This window comes from Balearica regulorum, chromosome 5 (genome assembly GCF_011004875.1).
Source record: "Balearica regulorum gibbericeps isolate bBalReg1 chromosome 5, bBalReg1.pri, whole genome shotgun sequence".
Classification (NCBI taxonomy): Eukaryota; Metazoa; Chordata; class Aves; order Gruiformes; family Gruidae; genus Balearica; species Balearica regulorum.
Window position 1 is genome coordinate 57,740,087 of NC_046188.1, and position 20,961 is coordinate 57,761,047.

General features: G+C 40.5%; 1 protein-coding gene across 10 annotated transcripts in view; it reads left to right on the forward strand.

Moving 5' to 3' along the window:
• The window catches only part of TUB (TUB bipartite transcription factor), a 156,854-nt gene that overhangs the window by 128,185 nt on the left and 7,708 nt on the right, over positions 1–20,961 (forward strand). For 3 of the 10 annotated variants that reach the window (XM_075755103.1, XM_075755112.1, XM_075755105.1), the window contains exons 4-10: positions 71–205; positions 11,453–11,620; positions 15,197–15,268; positions 16,234–16,355; positions 17,244–17,435; positions 17,987–18,099; positions 19,209–19,323. In XM_075755103.1, coding sequence (XP_075611218.1) covers positions 71–205; positions 11,453–11,620; positions 15,197–15,268; positions 16,234–16,355; positions 17,244–17,435; positions 17,987–18,099; positions 19,209–19,323 — 917 coding nt within the window. Of the gene's footprint in view, positions 1–67; positions 206–11,452; positions 11,621–15,196; positions 15,269–16,233; positions 16,356–17,243; positions 17,436–17,986; positions 18,100–19,208; positions 19,324–20,961 lie in introns of all 10 variants that reach the window. The other 7 variants (XM_075755102.1, XM_075755104.1, XM_075755108.1 and 4 more) reach the window with 4 other exon arrangements.

Here is a 20,961-nt window from a genome sequence, read left to right on the forward strand (position 1 = left end):
TCTTTATTTCTCTCTCCTCTCTCTCTCTCTGTTTTTCTTTTTGGTGGGGTGCCCTGAATCTCTCAAGCAGTGCAGGAGGCCGAACAGGAAGATGTAAAGGTGGTAGTGGATGCCCAAGCTCCGAAACCAACTAAAAAAACCAAGGCAGCAGCTGCGAGCTGTCAGACTGGCAGCACCAGAAAGGAGAAAAAAGGGAAACACAAAGGTTAGCTGCATGCGGCTGAATGCCAGATGTTGAACTGACTGCAAAATAATTTATTTTTCATTTTTTTAAATTTCTTTGAGTTTCTGAAAATTGCCTGAAAGTAATTCTTGAAATTTTTATGAGATTGGAAAATGTGGGTGACTTGGTCCTGTCTTAGTATGTACAACCTGGGAGTGAAGGAGAGCTAAAATTTGTAAACTCAGTCTTTTCCAAAAGAGCGTGTTTGTTCAGATTGCAGAGGAGGGAAAAAAAAGTACTGATGGAAAGATCCTGATGTTTTCCTGCAGTGTTAAAGAAATGAGAATCATCTTACACCAATGTGGGTTTTTTTAGACTATCTGTATGTAATGTAACTTGGCGAAACAACCTTAAATTACAGTCATGTCTGTCTAGGCTCTTCCTGAGGTTTAAGCTCTATACAAATTAGAGGTTAAGCAGGCATTTTGAAAATCAATTCAACAAAACCGAGATAACATCCTCAAAGGGGTTCTTCAAGTTGTTACTTCAGTGTTACTCTATCCCACCTAGTTGACATACGGGAGGTGTTTGTATGAAAAAACTTTCTGCAACGACTTTAGGTAAGATTAGGTAGACAAAAAAAATACACTATTGATAATGACAAAAGAGTTGGTAGAAATGGTGTTGCCATTATTAGATTTACTATTAGAGCTATATAGAATAGATGGAACAAGTAATGTGAACTACTTTAGAGACACGCAAATTTTATATATATTTTTATACATAGAAAAAGAGAAATGTTTTTTGTACCAGAACGTACAGTTTCTTTTTACGTGATGGCAAATGACTAATGAAGTTAATAAATACCTTTCTAATAATTTTCCATTCTTGGATAAGGCCACTGTAATGCTGTCCTGCCTGGACTGTATGGTATTCCTATCTTGTGCGTGTCTCTCTATTACTTCTTAAGGAAGAAAATAGTCTACATTCTTGACAAGTCTGTTTAAAGATAGCAATGACTAATAAGGGTAATTATTGAGGTCAGAGTATTGGGGCTTATCTGTAGGGATTTTGCAGGACTTGAGCCTATCTTATCAAAATCCTTTACACGATATCGCAGCTTAATTCTTGAGATCTGAATCTACAGCATCTCTGTCTGTAGTCCCTCTGGCTGCCAAGGGAGCCCTAGGTTAGACAGGCTTGAGAGTCTGGTCCTAAGGGAAAGACTTTATTCACGTATTTGAGGGGGGGAAAAAAAAAAAAAAAAAAGAGATGGTGTGTGTCAATACCTAGGCTTAAAATAATAAGTAAAAGTCAAAGGTAAAATTAACTGAATGTAAAAATTTTTGGCAGAATAAGTGAACAGTTTCTGATGTTACCGTAAAAAGTAATGCCACTCCAGCATAGTAATCCAGATGCCAAATTATATGTTGAAGTACCTCTTGCTGAAGAGTAAAAATTCTTTTACTAGTTTAAAAGAAAACCTGCCTTAGGCTGTAACTGAGCACTGTGTGGGATAATACGTAAATCATGGTTACTGCACAACTTCGACACTCTGATCTCATATACCGCCTGTTTTGCCTTTATGGGGTGTCTATGCCTGTACTACGCTCAGAACTTAAAATACCGTGCCGGTCGGTTACGGTAGGTTTGATGTGACAAATCTGCATTCTGTAACACCGACGTGAGTATACCTTCACACATTTTCTAGGCAGTTTTCTGATGAGTTCTTGGCTAAAATATTCCAAGTACAAACTCGCCGCCACAGACCTAGTGAGGCACATGGCAAGAACCCGTCATCATTTGAGTGTGTGGTTTCCAGGGCTGTTCTGCAGACTCTGAACTCTCTCGGAACTTGCCTGCTAGGTTACTCCCCTGAGCAGCGTGTGCTGACTGTGAAGGACTTGTGCAGTTTTTTATTATCTCGGAGCAGGTAACACCTAGTATTTTTCTCATATGCCAATAATATTTTCATTCATTTTCTGAAACATTCCCCAGACAGGCAAATGTTGGCATATTTTAAATTAAGAAGCAAGTTGTGTCAGTAAAAGTAATGTCACTTTATGCAGACTGAGAACTTTTGCGTGCTGATGCTGCTGTAGGTGTTGGAAACTCGTTAGCTATAGAAACCTCTGCGTCTGCTGCAATTCCTATTGCTCATCCCACTATGCTGCACGTGGTCTTCCCTGGCCTTCAGCATTTGCCCATCAATTGCATCTTATGTATATGTTTCCATAGAGCAGAGGTGTCATTCATCATTTATACTAGAGAAAATGTTAAGTACCTCCTCTCCTGGAGTTAATGTTGACGATTAGTAACAAATCTCAATTAACAAATATCCCTGTCAGTTAAAGCATGTTTGCAGCATACACATAGCACCTTCTGTCCAGCTCATCTACTTTTTCCACATGCTGGTATTTAACTGTTCATTCCTGTATAATTTCACCCATGGAATCCTATCTAGTTTGTCTTTGATAGTGTTGTAAACTTGGAGTGTTTGCAGGGGATTATAACTGGATTTCCAGTCTTGCATCCTTATCAAAGCTGCAAAATATTTCGTTATTGGATGAAAAAGTAAAACCAAATGTGACCTTAAAATTCGAGAGGGATTTTACTGATCAATCCACTACAGACGGAGCTAATTTGTGTTACTTTGGAATGAAGAAAATGCAAGTGGTAGCAGAGCCCTGTAGCGGAACTTGTATCATTTTTTTCAATTACTTTTAAGACTAAATGTGAGTCTTAAGAAAAGATTTTTATAATAATGTTGAATGGATTTGCTAATAACTTCAGATCTGCCTAATGAAAATAGATGAAATTTAAATAGTTTTATGCCATTTTGTGGCACAAGAGATTTTGTTGGAGGAAGTTCAATGGTAATTAGACCAAATCTTGGAAGTTTTAGGTGGTTCTTTTAGCTTTGCAGTTGCTTCAGGTTTTGTTTCTACTCTGACTGCTGTTACCTTTGTATGATCCTGTAAACGAGCAGAATGGGTGCTGAGGGCTGAATGCACTGTACAGGCTAAAACAGCATTTTAAAGGTTTCTATTAGTATTTAGCTATAGTGAGCATTACCTTTCTAAGCATAGCCAAGCTCTTTGTGCTTTAAAGAAAAAAGAACCTTTAGACCAGATCCTATGAATAATAAGCTAATTCAGAGAAAAAATCATTGAATTATACATGAATAGCTCTTGAAGCTGTAGTGTAATGATTGTACCCTGGTCTTAGATGTGTAATGCGTTTTTAAGTGGCTCGAATAATGATGAAACTATGATCAGAACAATGTGCTAAAGACAAACGCGAGGGAAATATTAGGTTTAATGAGGTTACACTGAGATAAGGCAAGAAAAGATTGCGGCTAATTGCTCGTGGAGAGCTGATTGTGCCTCTCAAGTTAGGGGTCAGTGCATTGTGTAATTCTGTGATGGTCACTACAGTATTTAGCAATTTTTTTTCTAAATCTCTGATTATTACTGGTATTTCATTCGTAATGATGATATCTGGTATACACTGCCTGTTTTTAAAGAGAGACATCATTTTTGTGGGCCAGAGCCTGCAAATGCAGTAAAACTGATGAGATTGCACTTAGCTCATTAAACTGGTGTTTCTGAAAGCTTTGGGGTCTCAGTTTATTGTTTGATGTAATATTCAGTATTGGGGAAAAAACCCAAAATGTAACAAGTGATGTGTAAAATGGTTGTCTTTCCAGCGGAGATAGTGGCTCAAATTCTGGTTTGATTTGTGATGCTAGTAAGGGGTGATTAAGGAAATTGGTGAACCTGGTGTACAGTATCACTAGGTGGGTCAACAGAAAAATAATGCAAACAAGTGAAAGTAGTTGCAGCAGGAACCTGTGAAAAGTATGTACCCTGCATAATATTACAAGTACGAAACCCGAGCATGTTTAGATATCAAATATCTTGATGATGCTTTAAAAATGGCGATTTCTGAAAGTATTATGGGTACATAGTGGTGTGGGGTTTCTTTGGTTGAGGTTTTTCCCCCCAATATAGCTTTGTGAAGAAATTAGTAAATATACTGGATAAAGTGCTTTTTTGGCTACGTGCAATGAATAGGGCAAAAACAAATCGGGAAGATAAAATGAAACCTTTGAAAAAACCCAGAAAACCATGCAAAGCCAGGAGTTAATTCAAAGTGAAAACTGACATGAAAATTCAGGAATCATTCTCTGAAAAGTTGTGGGGGTTGGTTTGGTTTGGTTTGGGTTTTTGTTGTTGGTTGGTTGGGTTTGGGTTTGGATTTTTTCCTAGCACTCTTGCACTTACGCATGTAAGTATATTCTGGGAAGACTCCGCTCTGAACTGCACTGGTTCACTCACTGCCATGGGCAATATAAATGAAGATTTTTGTCACTCAAATCAGGAATCTGAATGTGTTTAAAACGTTTAAATAAACAACGCCTTCCCAGCAAGTTTTCTCTTACGTTGTACATTAAATGTCTATCGTATGTTGGGTATTCCCTGCTGTTTTTATGAGAGTCAGAAAGCAAACGAGCTGCTCTGACACACAGCACTTTTTCTGCCAGGATGGCTAGTTCATGTTTTGATTTGCTTTGCTTCCTCCCTGTTTCGTTTCTGTCTTTCGCGCCTGTCTGTCTGTTTTGATTTGTGCATCCTGTCCCATTTTTATATGTAACAAGCAACTACATTAACACTGGCTGGCTAAGAAAGCGCCATTTGTGGGGTAAGAAGCATCGTTTCTCACTGTAACACTTCCTTTCTGACAAGGGGAGCGAAGTTCACGTAGAGTAGATTTGTCTTGGCTTCCCTGTGCGCTAAAGAGAAGCGGTAGGAGGAACAGTAAGTGAGTTTCCATCAAGAAAAGTCCAGTTATTTCCGGATCTGACAACCCTTTCAGGCTATGTTTTGGCAACACGTGAAGAAATCGTTTTGGCCTCCTCAGGATAGAGATTTATGAAAGTAGTTCCTGCTAGAGGTTTCTAGATTTCGTCAAGCTGAACATACAGGTTAGTGCTCAAGCACTTGCTTTTAGTGACCTGATCTGGTGTTGGCAATAGTCCTTCTGACAGAAGTTTGGACAAAATCGCCTCCAGAGGTCCTTTTCTAAAAAAAATTGCTATTTGCCTCCTTTCCCTATAAACAAATCCCTCTGTGATTTTGTAGTTGCTTGAACCCCTGTCAGAGAATGCGCAGCCGTTATGGGAACAGGCATATACTGGGAAATGGCTTACAGCTACACTATACTTAAGGTTATTCGGACCTAAAAAATAGACCAAAAAATGCTTCCCCCCCCTTTAAACACACTGCTTTTTCAGTAAATTTCTTTTGAGGAGAGTTTTACCCAACAGTGAGATAGATATATATAGAGAGAGATCCAGATTTTTTTTAAATTTTTCTTTTAAAGCAATGGAGTTCTGAATTTCTAGAAGTAATTTCATGATATTTCATTCTAGCCATTTTATTAGAGCTTCCTAAGCAATCATTCTGAGAAAGAACCTTTTTCACTTATTGATTTGTGTATTACTACTTTCCTGTGCCACTGTTCTGGAAGTAAACGTTATTACTGTCAGTGGTCACACTTCTTGATAAATGCAGATTTCAGAAATATAACCAACTGTTGTTTTGTCTTTTTAATTTAAAATGTAGATCACTTGAGACAATAAAAGCAGAAGCAGGGTTTGTTTTAAGCCAAAGACAGAAACTCTGTTCTGGTGTCAGTCTGATAGGTACAGATTTCTCTAAGGATAGACTCCCTGTCTCTGACCTCAGAGGAGGCCAGCCAGCGTTTGAGGGTTCTGCTGCCATCTCGAAGTTGGAGGAAGAGCTGCTCTGCAGTGTTCTTGAAGAGCAATTGCCATTGCAGCGTTACAGCTGGCTGCAGCCTTCCGAGTGTCATTCACGTGGAGGTGACTTCTGTGTCGCATCGGTGGCTTATCTTAACCTGGGACCTCGCCTTCGAAGGCACGTTTAAAAAACTAAAAGAGAAAATTTGCTAGTGTGCCTGCATTTGCTGCCAGCATGTTTGTAGAGGAAGGACGTGCTCGTTGTAGAACCCTTGTACGTAGTGAGGTCAGAAAACGGAGCCTGAGATTTTCTCTTCCTGAGACCTCCTGCCTGACCTCGGTGGGCTCCTCGGCTCTGATCCGCAAAGGGCTTAAGCATATTCTTAAAGCTTAGTCTGTGAGCAGTGTGCCTGACTTCACATGTTGAATTTGTGCTTTAAATGCTTTATAAAATGAGAACAAGAATTTTGGTATCCTGCAGTTCCTAATGTGTAAAGTGGGGACAGAAAAACTTGTTTTCTATGCTCTGTGTTCCTTTCCTGATAAGAAATCTGGTTTGCCATTCAGTCACTGAGCTCAATTAGTTCTCTCTGATGTACAATACTCTTCTTTCTAGTTTCTTTCTTAGTTTGCAAATGTCCCATGAAAAAATTCTTAATTTATTATTACAGTGATTTTCAAATAATTCAGAAACCTGTCTTTTCATGGTGTCCTAGGTGCAGTAAAGACTCTCTGTAAATACTCAGTTAATCATTCCTTCCTGTACTTGCAAGTTCATGTAAAAGAACCAAGAGGAACTAACATTTGCTGAAAATCTTTTCACGGCAAAGTGTTTGCATGTATAAATACATGCAGAGAGGAACATGATGTATATAAATACAATGAGATTCTTTTCCCGCAAGATCCAATTACTGGGGATTCATGTAGTACATAGTCAGATACTTAAGTAATGTTTTGGAGAGCTGACTCACTATGCTTGTGCCTGAAATCTGCTGCTGGGTAGTTTGTCACGTATTTAATCTGTAACTAATTTTTTCATGACTACCATTGTGCATGGTGCACTAGTGTCAGATAGCAAAATCCTTCCTCGCATTTGGTCTCGTGCTCATCTCTAAGTGGTGGCCACACGTATCAGCTGCCTGTCTGAACTTCCCCTGGTCGCACATAGCTTGGTAGTAAGTAGTCTTTTTGTCCCGTTTGACCTTCACCCCACACCCTGCCGCCCCCTTTAAATTTTGAATTCTCTTTCTTGATTATCTCTTGAGCAATGAAATAATCAAAATTGTGGTTCTGGCCTATCCTCTTTAATTTTCTTTCTGCTGTAATATTACAGTGTCATTAGACTGTGATGACTTTGAGAATTTCTCTGATGGAGTGTCTGGAAGTGCTTAATTTCTGTCCAGTTTTGAGAGGAAGTTCCACTTGAGCCTGTTACAGGTTCTGGGTTTAGACAGGACTGTTCAGCAGACTGATCTAAGCCAAGTGTTCAGCGTGAGTATTCCCTTAGTTTCCTGCTTGCAAATAGGCTTAGGAAGTGTATTTCTTTTCTGAAAAATCGTTTTGAAGATTGTGAAGCTGAAATAAAAATGCATGAGGCTCAAATGGATACCCAGAACTGCACTTGTAATGCCCTACTAGTGCTGTTGGGGGGGGGGGGGAACCCGCCCCAAAACAGCCTCTAGGGCCGAGGAGGAGGGACCTCCATCCCAGGTAGGCTGCGCTTGCTTAGTTTGTCAGAAAGAAATTTGGTAACTACATCTAGTAGAAGTGAGATCTGTATACAGATTGTCTGTATTCCTTTTAGCATCTATCTGTAGGACATATCAAAATGGTTGGAAACTGTTCAGCAGAAAGCTGCTGGGGATGTAGGATAGAGGAATGTATGCCTGGTGACCCTCCCATAAAGAGATTTTCTTTAATTGCTGGCTTGGAACAATAAAGCAAGGTCTTGATTTCATATCTTTGAAATGTATTGTCATTACTGAATCCAGTGAGACTGAATGGATTTTGGGTTGTTGGTCCGAACTCTAGAAGCTGAAACAGGCATAACGTGGTATCATACAATGCACAAAAGCTTAGATTTGCGTCCTGTACATCATAAATGCTAAGCAAAATTTTGCTACTTCATTCCTTTCCCAGTGCTTTCAGTAGCAGTTCTCTTCATTATTTATTTCATACCTTTTCTTTCTCCCTGCATTCCAGACCTGGATCTTGTGAAGTTTTTGTGTAGGTAGTAAACATTTTGTGTATTTAAAGCAAAAGGAAAAATAAATCTTATGTAAAAATCCCATACCTGACATCAAAGTTAAGTGCGTGTCTACCTAATGTATTTTGAATTTCTTAGGATTTAGATGAATTCAGGTTATTAAAACATTCTATGTGGTAGTTTGGATTACCAGCTTTTCAGAGCATGGTACTGTCCACTTATAAATATTGTCTAGAAGATAGAACAGAATATTTTCAGTTGGAAGGGACGTCCAGTGATCATCTGGTCCAACTGCAAGATTTTAGGTGCTAACAGAATACAGGCATTGATAAATAGCAGTTGATAGAATGGAAATGGCAGCGAATGCCCGTTTTCTGTTGCATTTTTTTCACTGGCTCTTTGTTTTCATTGCCGGTACCTCTGGGTTTCATCTCGGACGTGACCATGGCAGAGTTAACCAGAAGGCCTTTACTGAAGGGAATGGTGTTCTGAGGGTTGTTTCAGTCTTCCTCTTTCCTCCCTGCCCCCCTTCACAGCTGCCTCTCAAAATTCCCTTTTCTTTTTAGCAGGTATTCAAGGACATCTCCGTCAGGGTTTTTTTTTCTACATGATTTTTGGGAAAAGCTGTAGAAAACGCTGACCGTAGCAACAAAGACTTTCTTTTTGGCACAGCCCGCTCAGCTCCTTCGCCTCTTTTGACCCTGTCCTTAAACTGGGAAACTTAGAACTACAGACACGAATGATTTGTTTTATTGCACAGTGAACCATCCTTCCAGTAAGTGGGTGGAAAGGAGTCAGCGAGGCAAAGAAAGTGAGAACACAGGGAGAGTGCCACCATTACACAAGCTTGGAAATGTTTTTTCAGACATGAGGTGGGTGATGGTAAAGCTGCCTTTGGAACTATGACTTAACAAAGATACGTTTATATCACGTGAGGTAGAAAAAAGAAATGTGTGTGTATGCTTGCGTTTAATACCATTTTACAGATGCATATATAGCTACAAAGATGCATGCACACACACAGAAATATTGAATAGTTAATGCTGCATTTGCCGCGAATCATCTATAGCATCTAACACAGCAGAGGGTCTTTTTCCGCCCCCGCCCCCCCCTCTGTCTGGCTATGTCTTCCGTTCCCTTAAATGGGGTCACCACTGGAACCATTTATAATGCTTAATAACACAATTGATTTTTCTTCTCTAAAAGTGTGACCCGCCAGCGTAGCCTTTGTCCTAACGCCTGATAATAATACGTGATGTTCCTGGCAGCACGGGATGTGAGTGCGGATGTTCTGCAGGCATCAGAAAAAAAAAAGCAGGCTCAGTGCGATGTCTAATGCCGTCGGAGGCATTTCGTTTGCTGCAGATCAATGTCTGCTTTGAAGCAGAATAATTAAGGTGATTTTGTTCCTTTTGAAATGGGTTCTCAAAATTAGGTTTTTATTGTCCGAGGCTTAATAAGGGGCTAGATAGATAGGCATGAGCATCTTGTTAAATTCATGGATGCTTAACACTTTCAAAATTCAGAGCATTAAGGTAGGAACCTAACTTTAGGCAGCCACTTTAATGGTGATGGTTAATATGGTTAAAGCTATCTGTCTGTTCTAGAGCACCTTTGCTGCAGTGCTTATCCTGAGATAACTTTTAAGGAAAACGTTATTCTCTTCACTGCCATATTATACCTGGAACATAGGAAACAGTACTGTTCATTCTGCAGAGCTCCTGTCTGAAACTGTCATCCTACCAAGATGAGAGAAACATTTCCGTGGACTTTGTTTAGTCATTGAAGGTTGGATGGACATATTGTTTATTTGTTGTTGTTGTTACTTTTGTTGTAAGTAAATCAGAATTTCTAGGGTTGGTGCAGAAATTGCCAGATAAGGGTCTGCGTGATGCAGATGAGTCAATAATTCCTTGTGATCTGGAACTCTGTGAATTTAATACTGCTGCGGTGTCGGACTGCACCTTGCTAGGTAGCTGCAGAGCCGGTGCTGTTCCTGAGGGCTTGGACCACTCTTTTGTCCACTTACCCTTCGTGTCGCAGTGGCATTGACAGCAAGTACGGCAAAGGACGGTTAAGCATGCTAAATGTGTAATCCAGTTGTCTTTTAATGCGAGTTGACAGCTGCTGGCAAAGTGGGTTGAAAAAGGACTTCTGCTGCAGATCACAGTCTGAAGAACTCCCAGTGCCTACAGCTCCTTCTCACATGATTTATTCAGCTCTGTTCGGTGTGAGAAGCACCATATTCCTTTACTGAGCTAGCTCATTGTAATGCTTGCTAATTTTCCACAATGTTGCTTGCTTATTAACAAAAATTTTAGAACGGCAACGGTATACAGGCTTATGTTATTTACTACATCTGTGCGTGATAATATTAGCATATTTATTGGTTGGTGCAAAAGTGCATTTTTATATAGCTAATTTAGTAGTACCTACCAGCACTATGTCTTAACTAAGAGCTGAAGTACATTTGCAATATGATGTTTTAACTTGCTGTCCTGGAGAAAAAATATGAAGTTAGCTTTTGAGAAGAACACACCACACCCCGTGCTTTCATTTTTCATTCTTCAGGGGCGATTTCCAGCTGCAAGGAGGTAAATAGTTTCTGGGTGTCATCAGGAGGCACGGAGTCAGGGCATGGCTGAGGCTGGAAGGTGCCTCTGGGCACTGACTGGTCCCGTGCCCCTGGTCACGGCAGGTTCCTCAGGACTGTGCCCGGTCGGGATTTGAGTGTCTCAGAGGATGGAGGTTCCAGGGAATATGTATTATTTTCTTTGTAGGTTCACTCTGATGTTTTAACTTTATAGCAGTTTACTAACTCAGTAGGTGTATTTAGGCCTGTTAACCTGCTGCTCTTCCTGTTGTATACATCGCTAGATCTACTCGGGAATTTTCCAGGTTCCTGAAACTTGAAACATCAGCTCATAGTAGCAGTGTTGTTTATTAGGGTATATGGCATCATCTGGGACTCAGGTTTATCTGTTTCTGGACCAGTTGTGTGTCCTTATGAAAGCTTCATCTGTGTACTCTGTCGGTCCTCTCCAGTGAATTTCTTTTCTGTTTAGTGTTCAGTGTTTTGGGTGCATGGATGGGTGTGAGGAGGGCAACAGTGAAATCCTGGAGATTCTCTAGTGCCATATGTGGGAAGTAAGATGTTTGCCTTGGAGGCTAGTTTAGTCTTGTTTAAGTCTAGAAATATTATTGAATATGAACCTCTGATCTCTGTTTCTTAGGAAAGATACTTTTTGTGAGTGAGCAATTCTCTTTTCAGTAACTTCTTGACGCAAAGACAACTAAGGCTATTGCTGTTGTCTGACAGGGATTGATGGCCCGGCTGCTTTTCAAGATGACGTTCAGAAGATAGGAAGTCAAGTGCAGATCCTCACTGTTGGACAGTCTAGCCACGATGAAGATGATGGAGAGAAAACGGCTAGTGGCCAACAACAGCAAAGCAAACAAGATCTTAGAGCAGCAATGCAGAAAAAAGGTAAGTAGCCAAAGCTACCTTCATGTTCTCATTGCTTGGCCTGGCCTAAGAAGAGATTTTTACTCTGTGTTTCATCTCTTCAGAGCATGTGAGGCTCTGTTCTATTACCAAAAAAAAAAAAAATTTCTCTCTCATCCCAAGGAACAGAGCTCTCCAGGCTCTCAGGGATGTGGCTTTCCCATCTGCAGTGCAGTGCTGCTATTAAGGTACCACGCAGATGCTCATATCCATCTGTTCACATTTTTAGATTATGCAACTCTGGAATTCACTTACTTGAGGGTTAAAAAAAGAGTAGAGAATAACAACATTCAAACCAGGATATTTATTTTAGTTGTGTTGCCGTTAAACATTGTGTCGTTTTCACAATGTGTCTTCATGCATGCATGCTTGCAGAAGTGAAAATTACAGCACTGTGTATTTTGCAGCATTTTCCGTGCATTCCCATTCCTCAAATGTTCTGGAATATTTCTTTTTTTTTTTTTTTTTTCTTTCTTGAGGCATGCATGATTTGGGAGATAGATTGTGTATGTACACATTCATGCATCTGTCTCTTCCTTCCTGTGCTGTTGTTATCTCACGTTAGACGTTAACTGTAGGAAGCAAAAAAATCCTAAAATCCTCACAAAGCTTTCTCTGAAGGCATTTGCTCAGGAGATGTTCTTCTTCAGTGTACAGCTTTTGAAGAAAAGATGGCTCAAGCCAAAATGCTCTGATGCTTTAAGAATAAACTCTTTGTGTATAAAGAGCAAAATGTAAGTGCAAACTTGACTCATCTATAATAGACTATTCATACCTAAATGCCCAGCTCTTGTCTGCAGAGCAGTTCTCACTAAGGTTCATTTTTTCTGGGACGTTACTCTGCAGATGTGAACAACTTCAACTGAAATGGGCAGATTTTCTCCAAGTGTGGTATTTCCTGGGCATTTCAGGCGGAGGGATGTTGGCATGACTAACAAGTTCTGATCTGTGTGGTGATTGTGTTGCCTTAGACCATGGCTCAGAATATTTAATCATCAGGCACAGTACTTACTAAAGCTGATTGACTTAAAAACTATCAACAGACTTCTCAAATTAGGTCAGAGCACTCAGATTTTTACTCTGGGGGATGTTTCTATATTTGATGTTTTTCCAGGTTAAGATACATTTTTATTCTCTCCAATTTTTTGTTTATTTTTTAAATAGAAGCAGTGGGTGGGATTTTTTTGTTTTGATTTGGTTTTGTTGTTTTATATTCTTAAATATCTGATGTGACCTTTTTTTACCCAGGTCTGAGTATACTCCTGATCAGAACAGACACTGCTTAGAGTAGATCACTAGTATGCTTCAAGGCTGGGCAGGGAGCGCTTTTTTTTTTTTTTTTTTCTCTTTTTAATGGGAATGCTGAGATTTACTCATTTTTATTAACAACAGAGCTATGCTCTGTGAGACACAAATCAAGGTATCAAGACTAGACTGTAACTAGCAGCATCTCCACAAAACACTTTTACTATGCATGTATGGTTTGCCGCTCGATACCAACAGAGGAGGCTTGTTAGAAAGTTTTGAGTATCCTCATGTTCATGGGAAACTTTATGTAGAGCTCAGGCTTTTCATATGGATTCCTGCTGCTGCTTCACTACTTGTGGCGTGTCCTTACTGGCATGTCCCCGCTGTCTGGAAAGCATTTAGAATTGCTGTCTCCCATCAGTCCTTCTCTTGCATGGAATAGGAGCAAAAGGAGAAGAACACAGAGATAAATGCTAACTGGCCTAATCAGAAATGCTGCGTCCCATTAGATTTGCGTAGCCCTGATCTGTGTCCACCCTGCTCTTTGACGCTAACTTTGTGGAGAGAAGCCTCTCTCGGCACGTGTCTCCGCTTCCCCAGCTAAAAGACAAGAGTTTATAGGCTACCTGTGTGTGAAAAGAATATGCCGCTTGCAAGAAAATGCCAAATGTTATATTTGATTTCTCCATCTGTTGGAAATTGCCATACTAGAATCATTTTCCTCCTGCAGGAAATATTTGTCCTTTTAATTTCAAAGTTTTAATGTGTAGAGATCCTCTCTGGCAAATGAATCATTAGGACAGAGCCAGACTTCCTGAAGTTTTAACACTGAATAACTAACATTTAGTCTTCATGTTTATCAGTTTCCTGTATGTTTCTGTAAAGAAGACTTGGAACGAGCAATTTGGTCTTAGTTCTTCTTTGCCACCTGAAGTTACAACTGTTTTGAGATATAGGGAAGGAATAGATTTGATTTCTGGGTTGAAAAACAAAACAGGAGCTGTCTGAGCATTCTTCTCCACAGGTCCCGAGTGCAGACTTTTCTAAGGCTGGCACAGAATTTTCACCAGCGGAATAATGGTGGTGCAATAATGAGCACGGATGTGAAAACGAACTGGTTACATCTGTGCATATGCAAGTCTGGCTTTATTGCACAGCTGCCAGCTGAGGAGGTGGATTGTCTCTATTACCCGTGCATAGTTGACTAGAATGTGGTTGTCATTATCAAGAAATAATGCTTGCGATTAATGAGCGTGTGATTAATAATGAGTGAGTTCTACAGGCTGTGAAAATATCTGTTGACCTGTGAGCTCAGGCATCCCTTGCACAACCAGATCCTGTTGAAACTTTTTGCTGTTGCACTGTGCGGTGTATGTCCAGATTGGGGGAACTGGCGAAGTGGATAATGAGACCATTTGTGGGGCAGCTGAATGGAATACAAGCATTGCATATGCTTCTGTTTTATACGCTCGCTCTTATTACTCTGGTGGTGTTTCATTATCCAGAGTGCATCTGGTGTCAAAAGCTATTTTAAAGGGATATACATTGAAGTTACTGGAAGCAGCAATAACATAAAAAGTACTTAAATGCATTATTTGATGTCTTTTTTTTTTTTTCTCATGCCATTCCAAAATTTGAACTGTAGAAAACCATTATTGATACTATCTCTAATGTTTATGCTTCTCTACATTAGTTTGGTTCAGTCTCTGCTTGTTGCAGACCAAGCTCACATTCCGAAAGACTAAGCTACGTGAAAGTCTCTATGCGTGTCTGGAAGTCCTGGAAAAACAGTTTAGAGAGCCTGAGAAAGATGAGGACACACTGGGCACAGGGATTTAGGCAGAATTTAGGCCATGTGAATATGAGTCTGAATACTTTTTTCAACGTTACTGAACAAATATTTCTGTAGAATCTGTCTATATCACTTGTGTTGATCAGTTTTATTTTTTTTGTGCGTTAGAATTCCAAAGTAAGCCAAAAACCCACCATGGAGGGCACATCATGCACAGAAGGATTTGTGGCACAACTGTTTAGCGTGGATGATGTTTTCTGAAGCTTCAGCTCTGTGATCCAGGGCTTTTTGACTTTATTCAAAGTACTAAAAAAGAAGGTGACAGCAGGTAGAAGTAGGTAGCAGGTGAATTTGATTGTGCAGAAAGATAAAATATGCATAATCGAGAATTCTGGCAGCAGCATTATGGTCCCATCCAGTAAATCCTTAACCCTGTGCGGAGTCCTGTTGACAAGTTAGGCTTGTTCACTCAATTAAGGGTTTGCAGAATCAAGCCCATGGATTTTTTCCTTTCCCAGATCCCCATGCAAATACATCCTGGTCCTCTTCCACCTCCCAATCCAGTCTTGTCGCCTTGGACCATGTTCCTGGTAAGTACAGAAGGAAAAAGTTAATTATGCCCATGCTGCTTGGCTCTGGAAATCTTTGCGTTTCATTTATCCTTCTGCATTGGACTTACCAATAGTGGAAATACTGGACCAAGTGTTTTATTTTTTATTTAGGAAAAGAACATTGCGTAGTTAGCCTCTAATATGTGGAACTTGGAGTTTCAACCTGAGTACAGGGTGGCTTCATCTGCATGATACTCCTTGAAAAACTAGGCCTGGCAAATGTCCCACCATTGATGCTTCCTGCTGCTAAGTCCTGTTTGATGTTCAAAGTTGTGTTTCCCTTTGAAATGTCTGGGGCTTTGAGTTCTTGTAAAGTCAAATTTTTAACTGCTGTAAGGCAGTTCCTTTGGCCGGGACTGATACTGATTTTTTACATGAAATAAATATACATGAGAACATTTCCTTGATGTGACGGTTTCTTCTCAATGCAAGATCTGCTCTTCTTCAGATCACATAGGAACAGTTAAAAGTGTGCTGTAGAAGGGCTCGTATTTTGATTGTTGAGGTTTCCAAATGGCTGTGATAGGTTGTCCACTCAACTCCAATTTCAGGTTTAAGATTCTGTGTTGTTTTTGAAGTACTTAATTGGATTAAGAAGATCTGAATTTAATTCCTGACTGGATATTGCTCCTCTATCACTGGGTAACTCGATAGGCTTTGGCTTTTTCAAAGTTCCACATTCCTCTCTGTGGAATGGAAGCCATGATATTTCCTTTCTCACTTGCTGAAATGTTGTGGCTTCTTGGGGCAGGTACTGTCTCACCCACGTATTTGTACACTGCCTCGCACAGTGAACCCCCCTCGCACACACCCTCTCTCACCTGTCACACCCTCTCTCACCTGTGAGCCTAAGGCTGCAACGCTGTCATAAGTGATATCGTACAGCAAGTATGGACAGCTTTAATGTATTAGCATTTCATAGAAGTGCACCGCTTTCTCCTCAGGCATTTCTAGCAGCATGAATTTTGATGAGGAAGAGGATGAGGAAGATGAAGACAGCTCCAGTTCTTCACAGTTAAACAGCAACACCCGGCCCGGTTCTGCCACAAGCAAGAAATCCAACAAGGTAAGGGGTGAGTGCCAAAGCAGGAGCATGCCGGCTGCTGCGCGATTTCAGAGCGCAGCGGGGATAGGCCTGGCTTGCTTGTTTGCTTTTTAATATGCACTAGAGTATCTCCAAGGTGATTTACTTTGTGATGGGTTCACAGGAGCAAGCAATGAAAATAATGACTTGGAGAAAAGAATAGCAAATGTTGTCTGAACTTGAATGAAGAGGAAGGTAAACAGTAAATATTTACCTTTCTCCCTCTTGCAGGTGCTCAGAAGGATCTTTTGTTTCTGTTGCCTTTTTCTGAGCATTTTCCCACCCTGCTCTCACTGCTACCATCCGAACATAAAATAAGGCTTTGGCTTGTTCAGATATTTTAAAATATTCTAAATCACGAGCCCCTGCTAAAGGTGTTGATGGTGACCCGTTACATACTGCACTGACTTCTCATCTCCGTTATATCTCTATATCTAGCTCAATCTGCCTGTCCCCATCCCCTTTCTCCTTTCCGCAAAGACCATCGCTGTCCTTGGGTATGGCCTTTCTGAAAAGAGAAGTGTGGTGAGGTGGGAAGGTGTGAGACAGGCTTGGCTCTGTAACGTTACAGCACTCTGCTTGTGCGGCCGCCCTGTCCCTCCTCGCCAGGCGTGTCTGTACGCTGAGCATCCGCGGCGCAGAGAGCTGCTCCCTGGGCCACAGGTGGCCAAGAGCTTGACCGACTGGATGGGGATTGATCCTTAGCTTGATAAGCTGCCTTCAAGGCTGCTGAGGAATCATAATGGGGAAGACAATATGTCCCTTGTATTTATTTTTTTAAAAGTGCAGCTTCCATCAAGTGTCATTCCTTTGTACTTATAACCTTGTAAATCAAAGTCGAGGAAATCTGAGTTTTCCTTACCATTTTAGGAAGCTGCGTCAGCCCCCAGTCCTTCCACAAATGAGCCTCTCATAGATGTCGATGACCTCGAGGAATTTGCCATAAGACCTGCTCCTCAGGGCGTCACCGTCAAATGCAGAATCACAAGAGACAAGAAGGGAATGGACCGAGGGATGTACCCTACTTATTACCTCCACTTGGAAAGGGAGCATGGTAAAAAGGTCATAAAATAACTTGAATGGCATACCAGTTGCATCTGAATATAAAAAAATTATTAAAAGTCTGAAGAACTCTTACAAAGAAAATATAATCTTATATTTTAAATATATTTTTACTTTCACTGAGATCTGCCATACAGTCTTACAAAAGCAAAACAATAGTATCCCTTTGTTCTACTGCCTTTCTTCATATGTCTAATCTTTGGCCTTAAATAATCCATGCGTGGCACCTTTATGTGACAGCTGCATTCTGTGGCCTGAAAAGCATCTCTTTTCAATTCAACTGGAAGAGCCAGAGCAACTTAGAATGAAATATGTAACAAAATAGATCAAATTTAATTATTTAAACCATAAATAATGGACTGAATGGTTGAGAAGTCACTTTCCCTTTCCAGATTTTTATCTGGTTTTGCTAAGTGCCAGGAGCCCTTCAGTTACTTCTCTAATGATGCTGGAAGACAGAAAAATTGCCTATGGTTTCCTTATATCAAAGCAGGAAGTGGTGTGTGCTAACCCCTTTGGCATTCTAGAATATGTTTTTTTGCACTGCTTAGGTGTTTCTGTTAGCTGGAAGGAAACGAAAGAAGAGTAAAACCTCTAATTACCTCATCTCCATAGACCCAACTGACCTGTCTCGGGGTGGAGAGAGTTTTATTGGAAAACTGAGGTAAACACTGATACATCTAAGAATTTTCTTTATATAATATAAAGTTCATTTGGGATGAGGAAGCCACTGTGACTTCTTAATTAGAGGCTTGACTACATTGTGTGATAACGCTCTTAAAGTTCACTAGTATCCAAGGCGTGTTTTCAAAACATCTTAAGTACTTTTATAAGATCCCATTTTCTTAAAAGTCAGCAGGACTGAAGCTCGTAAATGCTCAAAGGCCAGATTCTCAAGAACGTATGAGCACAACTTACCTTAATGGGGTTTTCAGAAGTGCATGAGTAGATTGTGTCTAGCCCCTGTTGATATAAATACTTTGGAATAGAAGTTCTGTCTGTTAGGCAATCTGAAAATCTCTTTGGCTTTGCCCAGTTCTTAAGATCCTGATTAGAGTTATTTACAAGTAGTGGAATTTGTTCAGAACCACTTGTTTCTTTTCTGTCTGTCACCCCATCATCCATCAGTCTGTCATTGATACCTACATGGAGCCTCTCAGCGTATGTTTAGATTGTCTGTGCCTGAGGAAAAGGACTGTGCTGCTAATTGCTGTTTGCCTGTGTGGGTTTCGGATCTTTATGCGCTATTTATTGCAGTGCAAACACAGAATGAGGATAATGTGGTTTTAGTACGTTCTAAGTTGCATTTTGCGCTCCTTGGTGTGATTTCCATTTAAATAGGGAAGACTGATCTTATTTATAACGTTATGAAAATCACTCTCTGTATTCTAATAGAGTCAGTAGTCAGGTAAGAAAGCAGATGGTTTTGTAGAGAGTAAGCATATTTTAAAAACCAAGCCAACGAACAAAATAACCCCATCTGAGTGTTTCCTTATTGCTTTCTTGAGTTTACCAGTTTGCTAGATGGCCTGAGAATTCTCCAGTGTAATGATAAGGGACCTTTAGTATACTCTGCTGTACTGTACCTTTACATTTTTTTTATGGCCATTAATCCAGGAGTTGCCATTTAGTTGGGATTAGAATTAACAACTATTTATACTCGGTATTATTTGTCTTTCCTTTGGGGCTACGCTGCAGTAAAGGATAGATGTCTCTGGCAGCATTACTGACCAATGGTGATTGAATTTTCCTTTTTTTTTTTTTTTTTGATAGATCAAATCTTATGGGAACTAAGTTTACAGTTTATGACAATGGAGTAAATCCAATGAAGACAACATCAAGCCTGGAGGCGAGTATCCTGCGTCAGGAGCTAGCTGCCATTTGTTACGTAAGTACTGCTCACGGGCAGAGGAGGCAAGAAAGGGCAGTTCAGTTTCTGAAATAGCACGCTGAATTCCCTTCTCACTTACGATTATGTAAATCAGCATTCATACTTTGATGTAATCAAACAGCTGATCTTCAGGAGAGAAACCAGGAAATTCAGTGGAAAATAGAGGTGAAAAACGCCGTGCACAGAACCAGGTTGCCCAGTTCTCGCTTTTGGTCAGAAGGTGTTGGAGCTTTTACATAACCCTCTGGAAGAGGTAGGATGCTTCACAGCCTGCAGGCACCCTCCGGGGGAGCCTCCTGACCTGGAAAGAGCTGTGCACATGGAATTGCTGCACTAAAGTACCGTCGTTTGTAATGGCATTCTGGAGGAGGCCTCTCTGATCCAAAACACGGGTAGCTGGAAAACTGGGTCTGTAGCACTAGCTGAGAACTGGAGTAAAAACTCTAAAACTCCTTTTTACTGGGGAAAAAAAAAAAGCAAACAGACCCCAAACAAAATCCCAAATTCAATTGAACGAGAGAAACCACCCTTTTATAGGACAGTAAACAGCATTTGTCAGGGGCAATGCAGACAATCAAGACTTGAAGCACAGTTGCTGTTTCATGATTACTGGATGACTGACTGGTTTTGGTGGGAGTATTCTTTCTGTCCAGAAATCTCTGGGCCCAAGAAACTCTGCCAGTCAAAATTGGTATATACACTGCTACAGAAAGTTTCCTCTTTTCACAAATCAACAACTTTTGACAAAAAATACCCAAGAAACACTTTTCTGAGAAGTTCCTGCCTGGCTCTAATCAAGGATACCTCAGACCAAGGTCCAGCCATCCCAGCAGACACCCTGCGTACGCACAGAATGCGTTCCTGGAAAGGTTGGCTTCAGGATGCGGGGACCAATGCGTCCGGAAGCTTTTGGCACGTGAAAAGGAAAGCAGAGACCCATCCTTTCCGTGCAAAGTGCTAAGAGCACTGAGGGGTGGCAGTAGTAACTGCTGAAGTGTTCTTTTCCTGCTGCTTAGGATGCAGTTTTTCTGCAAATATAGTATAAATAGCCTATTTGTTCGCGCGTGCTAGTGTTCAGGCACGTGGCCTACGGCTGTAGACAAACAGACAGACACACTTGTACCTCTCCATTCCGGTTGGATTTGAAAAACTCTGAGAATTGCAGAAAATCCAGCTCACAGGATTTACCAAGAAAGTCCAGGATTTGATGTCAGTCTAGAGTTTGACTGAAGTTTCAGTAGGAACCTAGGAGAACTTACATGTTTAATAAAAGGTGATTTTACTGGTTTATATAGGAGGGCATTCCCTGGAGCTAGGCAACTAGTCTTCTGGTGCAAACTGGAAATACAAGGAGAAAACAAAAAATAGTTTAAAAAAAAGTTATATATTAAAATTTAGGCATTGCTTGTCCAAGATGGCAACAATGACATTTGAACCATTATCATTACCAAATAAAAAACTCAGTTGTGGTCAGCAGAGGTAATTAGAAGCGTGAGTGTTGGAAAGAACAGAACCATGGCCACTGTTTGGAGAATGTGGTGAAGATTAGCTGCTTTTATAGGCCTGGTTTGAGATCAGCAATTTAAAACTTGTGTGTATAAGAAAACGACTCGTTCCCTTGATGTTTTGATACTC